The 13,041-nt window shown below is 44.5% G+C and overlaps 1 protein-coding gene across 1 annotated transcript in view; it reads right to left on the bottom strand.

Annotated features, from left to right (window-relative positions):
• The window catches only part of MAMDC2 (MAM domain containing 2), a 249,584-nt gene that overhangs the window by 28,874 nt on the left and 207,669 nt on the right, over positions 1–13,041 (bottom strand). Inside the window, exons 10-12 of the mRNA XM_073543722.1 lie at positions 9,222–9,315; positions 7,271–7,423; positions 2,025–2,287 (exon numbers count right to left, since the gene is read on the bottom strand). Of these exons, the coding sequence (XP_073399823.1) occupies positions 2,025–2,287; positions 7,271–7,423; positions 9,222–9,315 (510 nt within the window). The remainder of the gene's footprint in view (positions 1–2,024; positions 2,288–7,270; positions 7,424–9,221; positions 9,316–13,041) is intronic.

Genomic DNA, 13,041 nt, shown 5'->3' with positions numbered 1-13,041 from the left:
GGGAACACTGCACACTTTAAAGGTATGTGCACATATTAAGTATTTATGGCAGAAATTTTTGATCCAAAAGTGCTGCACCAAAACCCTGCAGTTAACAGTACCAGCAAAGTGAGTGAGATTTCTGAAATCTCATAAACATGCTGCTTATTTTATGCAGCATTTTTCTAGCGTAGAGATGCATTTTTGGTGCAGAAATTTCTACTGCAAATACTTAACCCCTTCATGACAGGGCCATTTTCAGTTTTTTTGTTTTAGCTTCTCCCCCTTCTTCTTAGAGCCATAACTTTTTTAAATTTCAGCCAATATAGCTGCACGAGGGATTGTTTTTTTTATTTTGCAGGATGAGTTGTACCTTTGAATGACACCATTGATTTTACCATATAGTGTACTGGAAAATGGGGAAAAAAATTCCACAATTTATTTTTTTTTTTATTTTCCATATTTTTGCTTTTGTCGCCAGATTCCGTAACCTATAACGTTTTCATTTTTTGGGATATAGTGCTGGGTGAAAGCTCTTTTTTTTTTTGCCCTGAGTTGACATTTTTACTGATACCATGCTAGGGTATATATAATGTTTTGATCGCCTCTTATTGCAATGTTGCCACGGCCAAAAAAGCATAATTCTGGCATTTTGTGTTTTTTTCTTGTTACGCTGTTTACTGAATGGACTAATTTATTTTATATTTTGATACATCGGAAATTTCTTAATGCGGTGATATCAAATATGTGTATTTTTTTAAATTGTTTTATTTCAAAGGGGGATTTAAACGTTTGTGTTTCTTTATTTTTTACATATTTTTAAGAACACCCGTGACTATTAAAGCACATGATGACTGATTCAATCAGTCATCATGTGCGGGGAAAGTTGCAGGCTCAGCTTGTGAGCCTGCATCAAAGGCGGGAACATGACATATGACGTAAATATACATCATATGTCTTAAGAGGTTAAATAGTTTTGATAGTCTCTGACAGCGGCATTTAGGGTATGCGCACACTATAACAGCAACAGACACAGCTCAGCTCTGCTTGCTGTTGTCAAAGGCAGATGATGGCTGTATGACACAGCCATCATTAGCCAGGAAAGATGGTGTCTCGGCTCCTGGGCCTGCATCTAAACTGGGACCTGATATTGGACGGAGTTACGTGCCTCTTACTGACTCTAGCTTTACTAATATCCTTTGTAAAATGTGGAGCCCAAAACTGCATACAATATTCAAGATTTGCCCTTAAAGGTGATTTTTAGTGGGATAATATTACACTGGGATAAAAGTTTTTACATACCCTAAAATCGAAACGTCATAATTGCATTTTTTTCGAGTACTAAACTTCACTAAAAAATGTAATAAGAACGGATCAAAATGTCATAACTACCCCAAAATAGTATCAATAAAACTGTCAGCTCATCACACAAAAAATAAGCCCTCAACTAGCACCAACAACAGAAAAATGAAAACTTTACAGGCCTCTGAAAATGTCTGCAGATTCAAATTTTTTTTTTTTTTTTTTTATTACAAACTTCTGAATTTTTTTTTCACCACTTATTAATTAAAAAAAAAAATCTATGCAAGTTTGGCATTTTCATAATTGTACCCACCTGAAGAGTCAGGTTTTCAGGTCATTTAAAAAAAAAAGAAAAACTATGGCATAAATGCATTTTTTTCACCATTTGATCCCAATTGGAAGTTTTTTCCCGGTTTTTCATTCCGTTGTATGGTAAAACAAATGATGAAATTCAACATTACAACTCATTACACAAAACCAAGCCCCCACGTCTGTTATATCGCAGTAAGGAAAAATCACCCTGGAATTAAAGGGTTAGTAATCTATGTCCACTGTCCAAGGATCGGATATGAAAACATTACCTACAGTCACTGTGAACTGTAAAATGATGATAACTGCAATCCTAATTATTTGACAATATGTCTGGCTTCACAGACACATCAAATAATATTTTATTTTTTTTTTTACAGATGGGGGAATAAAAGTGTCCTTTTTGGCAACCTCCCCTGGTACTACTGGCTTACCTGGTGATGCCTTTCACTGTCATATTCTATTTGTGCTCTCAACCAGCTGATGCTTTGTTCACCTCTCCTACTCCACAGAAGACTCTCCTTATGTCTGCGACCTTCCTCTCTCAAATATACATTAAGCAGTCCTGTACCGGCTCCATACATGTGATAATAGAATGTCAAGCACTGTTTCCCATAAATTGCCCGGAGTGGTCTTGAGATAAGGTGTGATTTTTGTCCAAAGACCATATTGGTTGCTTCAATGTACATGTAGTATCCTTAGGAGAAACAAAGTCATAATCAAAATAACAATCAAGTACATTTTTCTAAAAATAACATGAAAGATCCCTATATATATGTTGGTACGTCTGCCAGAGTTTTTCTTCTTTATATTAAAGAACTGTGTACTTACAATGGCTCATTTTGCCTTTCTACCCAGCTAATTCTTCTGTTTTCTCTGCTCTATGCAGAAACAGGAAGTATCTTGTCCCTGCATGAGTCATCTTCCTTGTCCCCCACATGAGTCCCTGCATGGGTCATCTTCCTTGTCCCACACATGAGTCCCTGTATGGGTCATCTTCCTTGTCCCCCACATGAGTCCCTGCATGGGTCATCTTCCTTGTCCCCCACATGAGTCCCTGCATGAGTCATCTTCCTTGTCCCCCACATGAGTCCCTGCATGAGTCATCTTCCTTGTCCCCCACATGAGTCCCTGCATGAGTCATCTTCCTTGTCCCCCACATGAGTCCCTGCATGGGTCATCTTCCTTGTCCCCCACATGAGTCCCTGCATGGGTCATCTTCCTTGTCCCCCACATGAGTCCCTGCATGGGTCATCTTCCTTGTCCCACACATGAGTCCCTGTATGGGTCATCTTCCTTGTCCCCCACATGAGTCCCTGCATGGGTCATCTTCCTTGTCCCCCACATGAGTCCCTGTATGAGTCATCTTCCTTGTCCCCCACATGAGTCCCTGCATGAGTCATCTTCCTTGTCCCCCACATGAGTCCCTGCATGGGTCATCTTCCTTGTCCCCCACATGAGTCCTTGCATGAGTCATCTTCCTTGTCCCCCACATGAGTCCCTGCATGGGTCATCTTCCTTGTCCCCCACATGAGTCCTTGCATGAGTCATCTTCCTTGTCCCCCACGAGTCCCTGCATGAGTCATCTTCCTTGACCCTCACATGATTTTTTACATAAGGGTATGTGCATTCGTTGCATTTTTTTATGCATTTTTCTTCGTGTTTGTGTTGCGAAAAAAAAAATACAGTGTTTTACAGTACCAGCAAAGTGAATGGCATTAAAGAAATCTCAGTTACATGATTCTGATTTTTTTCTTGGCAGATATGAAACTGATTAAAATCTGCAGCATGTCAATTCTTTTAGCGTTATTGCAAAGTGTATTACTCATTCAAATGAACAGGGAAGAATGCATATAAACCACACATATTTTAAGTGAGTTTTTGGTACAGAAATTTTTGCCACACATAAATGCTGCTGTCAGTCTCTGACAGTGCTTCTTAATTTATGTGCACTCGTAAACAGCAACAGGCAGAGATGCTGTTGGAGGCAAATGATGTCTCTGTATGATACAGCATTTTTCCTGCCAGCACTCCAGCATTTGCAGCCGAAAAATCTTAGGGTATGTTCTCCTTAGGGTATGTTCAGATGCAGTATTTTTTAAGAGCTTATTTTTATGCAAACAAGAAGCTGCTTTTTACAGTAGCAGCAAAACCTATGAGATTTCAGAAATCTCATGCACCCTTGTGTTTTTTTTCTTGACTGAATTGGAAAACTGCAGTGTTTTTTTTTTAAATCAGCAGTGTGTCAGTTTTTCCAACTTTTTTCACACATAGAAAGCAATGAGAAAGTGCAAAAAATACTGCAAGAAACAAAGCAAACATTTTTGCTGCATTTTGGTGAATAAAACTGAGTTGATTAAACATATGTGTATACAAATCATAATCTGCACCAAAAAAAAGCTAAAAACATTTTGAAAATTGTACAGAACCTTCGTTTTAATGTAGTGTTTTTACCACCAAGAGATATTATTTTAGCTGAAAAAAAAAACAGCAAAAATGCTGCATGTGAACAATACCTAAGCGTATGTGCCGACGATCAGTAAACGCTGGGGGTTGGACGCTGTGCCCTTGTGCACAGGGCTGTGGAGTCGGTAAGCCAAACCTCCGACTCCCAACTCCAACTCCACGACTCTGACTCCGACTCCACAGCCCTGCTTGTGCAACATCCAACCCGCAGCGGCCAGATGTTACAACATAGTGGATGGGATTTCAAGAAATTCCATCTCCTCTGTGCGTCCAGAGACGCCCGCGGCTCACCGGTGGAGACGGACATGTGGCGCGTCTCTCCAGACTGCAACATGTCAATTTCTAGCGTCTCCGTAAGATAAATTTCACCAGCAAACATGCGCTGAATCCAAAGCACTGCCAGTTCCAAATCGTGGGAACATACCCTACGTTCCACATTTTACTTAGTTTCTTAGTTGCGAGAAAGCTGTAGAAAGATAGTAACCACTTAGAACAGTTACCCTCATTAAAGGGGTTATCTCAAGTGGAACTTTTATGGCATAGCCACAGAATTTGCCATAATTGGCAGTTAGATGCTCTACAACCTTCTAGAACCGCCACCTAACTCTATTACCCCCTGATCTCCCATCCAGCTTGTCATGTCCGCCATGTCTGCCTTGTCTGTTTTGCCTCAAGAACCCCTGGAGCGGTGTGCATGCACATCTCGTGTCTGCTATCCTGCATGTTCCCTAGAGCAGTGTGCACACTCACCTCATGTCTGTTGAGCTGCAGGATGCCCGCGTTTCTGCTCTGCCTTGTGTGATCATTTCGTCATGTCTAGAATCCCTGATCATGTGTCTTTCCTATGTTCTAGCATAGGCTGATTCTGCATTCGTCTCTGCATGTCTGAAACCATGATCATGTGACCTTTCCTAGGATCCTGCACTGTCCGGTTCTGTAATCATCCCTGCATGTCTGGAATCCTGATCATGTGACTGCGCTCTGTGATCCTAGAGGATCTGAACTGGAAGCTCTTCCCTGGTCCTGACCCGGAAGTGGTGGTGCTGTGCCCTATATCAGACCGCCCCTTCCTATGCTCAGGGCCTGAGTATTGTGTTGCTTCTCTGCATGGCTGCTTGGTCTGTGGGGTTGCTCCCTCTATTCTGTGCCCTTGCTCTCTGCTCTGTCGTGCGTCTCTGTACACGCTCCATGCTCGTATTCCGTCTCTTGTCTTGTGCTTTGTCTTGTGTTGTCCTCCGTGCTCTGTTTGTCCTCGCTATATCTTCTTGTTATGTCCGTTCTGTACCCTGTCCCTGGCGTGTCTCCCTACACGTGCAGGCCTCCGTTCTGTACCCTGTCCCTGGCGTGTCTCCCTACATGTGCAGGCCTTCCGCTCTGTACCCTGTCTAGTCCCAAGGTTCTCCCTTGGCCCGGCTCTGGGCTTCGGCCTACGCTCCACTGCTAGACTCTGTCCCTGTCCCTGATGTGTCTGTCTACACGTGCAGGCCTCCGTTCTGTGCTCTGTCCCTGGCGTGCCCCTCGGTACGCGCAGGCCTCGCCTTGTACTTTTCCCCTGGCATGTCCTTTGCATGCGCAGGGTCCTGTCTACTACTCTATGCCTTGTCTCTGATACTTCATGCGCTCTTGCACTTTTCGTACTAGGCTTTGCCGTGCTGTCTGCACGCGTCTCTTTCCTGTATCTTTGCCTAGCCCTGCCTTGTGGCTCCGTGCCTCCGTGCACGTGCCTGGTCGCCTGTGCCTGCCTGGTGTGCCTCAGCCGTGCCGCCTCTAGCCATGCTCGCCTGTGTGCCTCAGCCGTGCCGCCTCTAGCCGTGCTCGCCTGTGTGCCTCAGCCGTGCCCCCGTCCAGTGCTATAGTGGTTACCGGCTGCGTGAGCCGCAGCGGTGCCGTCTCTAGTCGTGCCCGCCTGCTTGTGCCACCGTCGGTACCACCTGCCGGTGCCCCAGCCGTGGTTTCAGTGCTCCCTTGTACGCACACTGCTTCTCGCACTGTGCCTTTTCCTGCTACTCTTGCACAAAGCCTTTTGCCTCTTTTTCTCTGCTCTGAACCCTAGTTTGCCTGTCGGATTCCGTAACCCACCGACCGCTGCCAGAGGTCCGGACCTAGATGAATGCGGCCTGATGTCCGGAGCTGATGTCCGTAGCCTGAATCCTGGACCCTGTCGGTCGATGCCAGAGCCCCAGATTCCGATGCCATTGAATCCGTCCCTGGCGTGCCCTTGCACGCGCAGGCCACCGTCCTTGTGCAAACTCCCTAGCGTGCCCTCGCACGCACAGGCCTCCGTCCTTGTACCCGTCCCTGGCATGCCCCTCGGGATGTGCAGGTCTCCGTTCTGTGAATCTGATCCTGGCGTGTCTCCTTGCACGCACCCTGTTTTGTCTCCTAGTTTGTCTGCCGGATTCCTGAAGCCAGCTGACTACTGCCGGAGGTCTGGAACCAGATGTCTACACTCTGATGCCTGGACCCTGTCAGCCCTTGCCAGCCTTCCGGAGTCCGATTCCTCGCACCCTGCCTTGGACTTTGGCGTGCCCTGGCACGCACCTTGTTATATGGATTCTGTGTGTTCACGTTTCGCACCTGTTTTACCTTGAAGAGTTCCTCATGCCTTGGACCTCGGCGTGCCCTTGCACGCATCTTGCTTTGTGTTCTTTGTGTGTTCACCTTTGCACCTGTTGTACCCTGAAGTGTTCCTGAATGAAGTTTACTTGAACTAATGCCTTGTCTCGTCTTGTCTTGATTCCTGAGACGGCCGTCTGGTCCAGCAGCCGTGGTGGCTCACCCCCTTGGTCTTGCCCCTGACACTCCCTGTATAGGGGGTGGTTCCTCACTAGGTCAGCTCGCCCTAGGTGGGTGGGTGCCACGGCCCAGAGGGTCCACTCATTCAAAGAAAAACAAATCAGCGAAAGCTGACGCTCATCACACAGCTGGGGCCATTTTCTAACAACCAGTGAGTGAAGAGGTGGCAGCTTTTACTGTATACCAGCTTTCTCTCCATTTATTGCTATGTGAGTATTTGCTCCACTGTATTTGTAATTCTTAGAGTAAGTTGGCACTGTCACCCCAATGTTCACTGGTGGTTCTGGAGAGAGATGAGACCCTTATCTAGCACACATTTATGGTATATCCTAGTAAACAAAACACATCCTGTCAGTAAGTAAATCACAGAATGTTACCAAGTGACTTCACAAATTCTGTTTAGCAACAAAGGACTCACCTACCCCAGAAGTGTGATCTCCCCTTGGTCCGGTGTAAGATGTAGGTGTGGTCCCTCGTATCCGGTGCCAGATTCCTCGTCTTTGCCATTCTTGTTGAAATCCACAGTCATCTTTTTCAAAAGTACATCTTCCAGGTAGTGGAGGCAACCTGTCTGTAATTAAAGACGATACATCATAGATTTTACACATTAATGTAAAGAAATCCATACAAAACAACCTAATGATTAAAAGGCATATATGCATTTGTGAAAATTAGTATCTTACTGTGCCAATGTAATAACAACAGCTCCTATCATCTCCTCACTATTATTAAAGGGTAATTCCGAAACCCAAAAGTAAATTTCAATTAATATATCTTTAAAAACTATTAACTTTTGTAATTGAAGTCATGGTACAATTCCCTAACATTCACTCTGTACTGCAACTTGGGGTTCTCTTTATATTACCCACTTCCTATGATGATTCGTTTGAATCCCAGTGCATGATGGGATACTCACACAAATCGTCATCTGCTGGCTGAAACTGCTGTTCCACCCCTGAAACAAAGCATCATCTGGGGGAACTGGGACATCTTGACACGCCTCTTGCTTAGTTTGGCGCCCTGAAACGAAGAGTCATCAGTGATGCTTATTTCAGGGGCAGTGCTGTCCCTGAATATCTCCCTTGTGCAGTGTCTCCCCGAGTGCCCTGTGCAAAGTGCAACAAACTACTGCCTTGTAATTGATTGACGCTCATTAATGGTGCATGATGGGCCAATCAGACTGCAAGGCTGATTAAATATGATTAATCATTTCAGTTTCCACTACTGCAAATGGCAAATGATAATGTGCGGTACATCCCTCCATCTGGCGACTGCGACAGTGATCCCAAGTTTGTAGCAGCTGGTTGGATATTGAAACTTGATCCATAATGCTCCCAAAAGACAATCCTTTCATTTCCAAGCTGTCTCAATATTAGGGCTCATACTCACTTGTGAGAGACTGGCACTGCCGCAGGCACTGGGATCGAAGCGTGCGGCTGCATAGAAAATACATGTAGCCGCACGCTCCGGTCCGAGTGCCGGTGGCAGTGCCAGGTTTTCATGCGAGAGACTCGCACGAGAATCGTGTGAGTCTCTCGCAAGTATGAGCCCTAATATTGCCTCTAGAGACAGCTTGGAAATGAAAGGGAAGGTACATGAATTTCATTATACTTAAAGGGGTGTTCCCATGAACAAATGTTCCTTTAATCAAAGGATCTTGTAATAATAATAACTTCCAAAATTAGATGTGTTTAAATAAAATGTCCCTGTGCTGAGAGAATCTTATAAATGTGCCCCTGCTGTGTAGTGGGTAATGTCTGATTGTACAGGAACGTGGTCTGATCATACCACAGCTCCTGGGCAGGGGTAGAAAAACTATACAGACAATACAGCAGGGAATTACAAATGATTCTTTTTTGTGAGGCAATTTCACTGCCTGTTTTCAAGAAATGTTTTACTTCAAAGAAAGAATCAGCTGTGATCCCCTGTTGTAAGATCTGTAGCCTCTTTTTTTTCTCCCCCACCCCCTTGCCTAGGAGATATGGTATGATCAGACCATGTTCCTGTATGGTCAGACACAGCCATTACACAGTACACAGCAGGGGCACATTTATAAGATTCTCTCAGCACAGGAACATTTTATTAAACACATCCAATTGTGGAAATTATTATTCCAAAATCTATTTGTTAAAATGAACTTTTTGTTCGTGGGAAAACCCCTTTAAGCATTTGTTATTTGAAAGCTTGTGTGATCTACTGCTTCATGGCTGAGCTGTGTTTTTTTTTTTCTTTGGATGTCTTAGCTTTTACCTAAGCAGCTGTGGCAGGGTACTACATTCTTCTATATGATCCTTGTTATTGCTAGCAGTTTTACATGCTAGACCTGATATTACTTACAGCAGTGAGTATACAATATATGTATGTCTTACCAGCTATCTGGCAGCTTCCAATGTTTACTGAGACGTCATCAAGTGCTGCAAGACCACAGTCCCAAAAACTTTTACACCAACTGACAAATACTACCTGGGAAGAGAAATTAAGACACAAAGTCATTCAGGTTACGAACAATGTTATTTGCACCTAAAAAGACAAGAGGGCACTCCCGCCATCCTGAAAAAAAGGGTTCAATCATGAAGAGAGACAAAGCTTGTGACCTTTAGAGATGAGCGAATCTTTCAAGGTTTCAGCGAACGTCCTGATATCCACCAAACATGTTCGTCAAACGCCATTGTCTTCATTGGGAGGCAAAACCAAACACAGACAACACCTTCGGGGGGGGGGGGGATGCAAAAAGCTGCCAATACAGCTAAAATTAGGTTCCCACCCAAGGAAAGGTGGCATCAATTGATCCATCAATTGTGCTATAAATAATTTTAAAAAATTGACATGGCTTCCCCTGCATTTGATAACCATCCAGGCAAAACTGACAGCTTCTGGCTACAACCCTCAGCTGTCAGCGTTAGCAAGGCTGGTTATCAAAAATAGAGGCGTCCCCACTCTGTTTTTTAAATTATTTAAATAAATGAAAAAGATGGTGTGGGATTCCCCCCATTTCTGATAACCAGCCAAGCTAGAGTTGGCAACTGGGGGGGCTGGTAAGGAGCCTAGCCATTACAACTTTTTCCATGGCGCTCAGGCTGATGTCAGTAGGTTGTACAGTGTTCATTGGCTGTGAACTCCCAGGACCTTTCTCACGGTACCATGAGCATGAGAACGATCTCACGTTCGCGGTGACATCAATAAGGTCATAGGCATTCACCGCAACATACTGAGCTGCTTAATGTCTCTGCTGGATGGCAGGCTGTATAGTCACATCATGCAACAATGCAGTTTGCCATCTAGATGTAGCAGTACTAGACCTGTCGTGGGACAAATGTATTATCTTCTTGGCGGACAGGTAAGGAATATTGTGGCTTATTATTTTATTTCCGTTACAGGAGGCCATGGCTTCTGTGGACTAGGCGATGACGTGAATATGGTTTCATTTAGGTTCATTAAAAGGAGTCTGTGTCATTCTTTCAATTAAAAGACTTTATTCTGGGTGTGTGTTTATTTACAATATAACTATAGGATTAGTAATGGATAAGTGCCTTATAGATGCCTCTCCATTACTAAGCCATGGGATTGATGTCACTGGACAATATAGAGGTGATATCAATCCCACAAATATGAACCCTACTTGCCACGGCCACAGGGCAAGTGAGAAGTGCCAGAATTGGTGCATCTTTTCTGGGGCGTCTGCAGGCTGCTATTTTTAGATTTGAGGTGGTCAATATCCATGGCTCCTTACCTGAGAATACCAGACCCAGCTGTCTGCTTTAACTTATGTAACAATTATAGTGGTACACTCAGGAATCTCTTGGCTTGAGACAAATAAAGCATCTGAACCAGAGTGCAGTGTAAAGTCTGTATTATTCAAAACAAACACAGGTGCAACACATGAGCAAGTTAAAAAACACAGCAAATAAGGTGATATCAGGAGGAATTCCTTTGCAGCTCTGCTGCAGCAAGAGTCAATATTTATATGCATACATATGGGAGCAGCACATGCACAACAGTTCAAGTGAATGGCAAACAGGGTGCTTCTTAGTAGTTCATTTGAAGCTCTGCTGCAGGCAAAGTTTTATTGGCGTAGCACTCACTGGGGTAATGAAGATCGTAAGACAGTCCATACCAGGGCTGGCAGTCACTAGAAAAGAGTCCGGAAGCAGTGCAGAGCTACGAGTCCTGAAATGGTCAATTAAACTGGCATCGGATACCAAACAAGATTAGCTGTAGCAGGCCGAGCTGACATGTCCTAGCAGGCAGTAGAAGAATGCAGAGTAACTCAGGCAAAAAAGCTTGTAGCACGTGCACCACTGCGAGCTGGGAAGGTTTGCTGAGAACGCAGAGCCGGTGTATCTGAAGAGGAAAAGTCACTTGCACCACAAGCGAGGTATTCTAGCAGAATACACAAGCAAGGATTGGGAGGGGAACCAGAGCTATAAAGGCAGGGAAGGTGGATCACATGAGCAGAAGCGAGGCAGCAGATGACATCGTGGAAAATTTTAAGAAAAAAGCTCGGGAATCCGAACACGAATCCGAATATGCAACGTTCATGCCGAATTTGAGATTGGTGAACATTGTCCAAAAAAGTTTGCTCATCTCTAGCTACCTTCATAACTACAGTATTAACCTGTGGAACAGCCTTCCTCAGGAAGGTTCTCTGCGGGACACATCTATGGTCACGGTAGGAACTGTTTATGCTGTTTTTCTCCACTGCAGGACAGCCCTTTCTATAAGGGCTCATTCAGACGTCCAATTTTCTTGTACAAGTACTATGTGTGTTTTCAACAGACAGAACTCGTACCTGTGGCAGTCTATGGGGCCATTCACACATTCGTTATGTTCCAGCCGAAAATTGCAGAGATTTGTCCGATTTTGATCTAAGGGTCGTATCAATATTCGCAATGCAAGCCAATGAATCCGTGAAAAAAATCACTCAGATGACATCCTAGTGAGGTCTGATTTTCACAGAATGGGGAAGGTGGAGAATTTTTTTTATTTCTCAACATACGATAAAAAATGGATGACACTCGAACCACACTCTAATCAAAGTCTGATCAGAATAAATTGTTCTGTTTCTCTTGTGCGTGGAAAACACGCATGCTGTACATACATAAACAACTCTACTGCATGCAAAGTACACACAAACTCAGGTATGCTGCAAATGCTGATCCCAAATAACTCTGCTACACACATACATCTCTGCTACATCAAGGCACAGAGCACACTACATCAGCACGCTCAGCTCAACTACTTCCACTCACTCAACTCAGACACATCACAAAAAAACAACACAGCTTAGCTACATCATCAAAACACACATAAATCTCAGCTACATCATCAAAACAAAAACACACACTGTATATATATATTTTTTTTTCATGCAGGCATGTGACTGTTCACATGACCTGAAAAGATCCTTCTGCTAGCAGCCAGAATTTCCAGCATCACTGCAGGTCTAGAGATGTAGAAGCGGAAGGGGGCGTGGTTTGCAGGGGAAGGGCGCAGACCTGTTTACAGGAACTCCTGCTAATCCCCTAATTTAGGCTACCCTAAGCTTAACAATTTGTGGATTATTCAGTCTAAGAAGCGAGAAGAATACGCCTGGATCAAGATATTAGAAGAAAAAAGCAGTTCCTCTGGAGAAAAATTCACTGCCAGGACAGAGAAGCACTGGGAAAGCCTCCACCAGGGGCCTTTTCTATTCCGGAGGTAAACAAACCAAGGCTCCGACTCAAACAGCTGATCCACGCAACAAGCCAGTGAAGTCAGGATCCAGTGGAGTCCAGACAGCTCGTGGGACATCAGCTGTGGAGTTTCCTGTGCCCAGTGCAGCCCCGGCTCCTGTCATTGAAGTTTTGAAGAAGTGAATACCGCGGCCGAGCTGCAGATGGGGAAAGCCGGGGATGAAGTTCCTGCCTCGACGCTGCACAGACCTGCCAGATCAGCCTTCGGTACGACGTGGCGGAGTTCGTGCCTACCGTGGCAGGTACCAGCGAAAGCCGGGTGATTGTGGCAGGGACGGGAATTCCCCATAGCGTGTCAGGAGGATTTCTTCCTGATACTGTGGGGGTATTGCGGCTTGGAGGTCAGTCGGGAAACCCCCCCTGAATACGATAGATCTCATTCAGGAGAATAATCGACTTGGAAACACTTGGAAATACTTGGAAATCATAATGAGGTGCAGCCTCCTCCTGGATTAAA

Source organism: Dendrobates tinctorius, unplaced genomic scaffold (assembly GCF_039654945.1).
Source record: "Dendrobates tinctorius isolate UK_male_01 unplaced genomic scaffold, ASM3965494v1 ptg000134l, whole genome shotgun sequence".
Classification (NCBI taxonomy): domain Eukaryota; kingdom Metazoa; phylum Chordata; class Amphibia; order Anura; family Dendrobatidae; genus Dendrobates; species Dendrobates tinctorius.
This window is presented reverse-complemented; position numbering and strand designations above follow the sequence as displayed.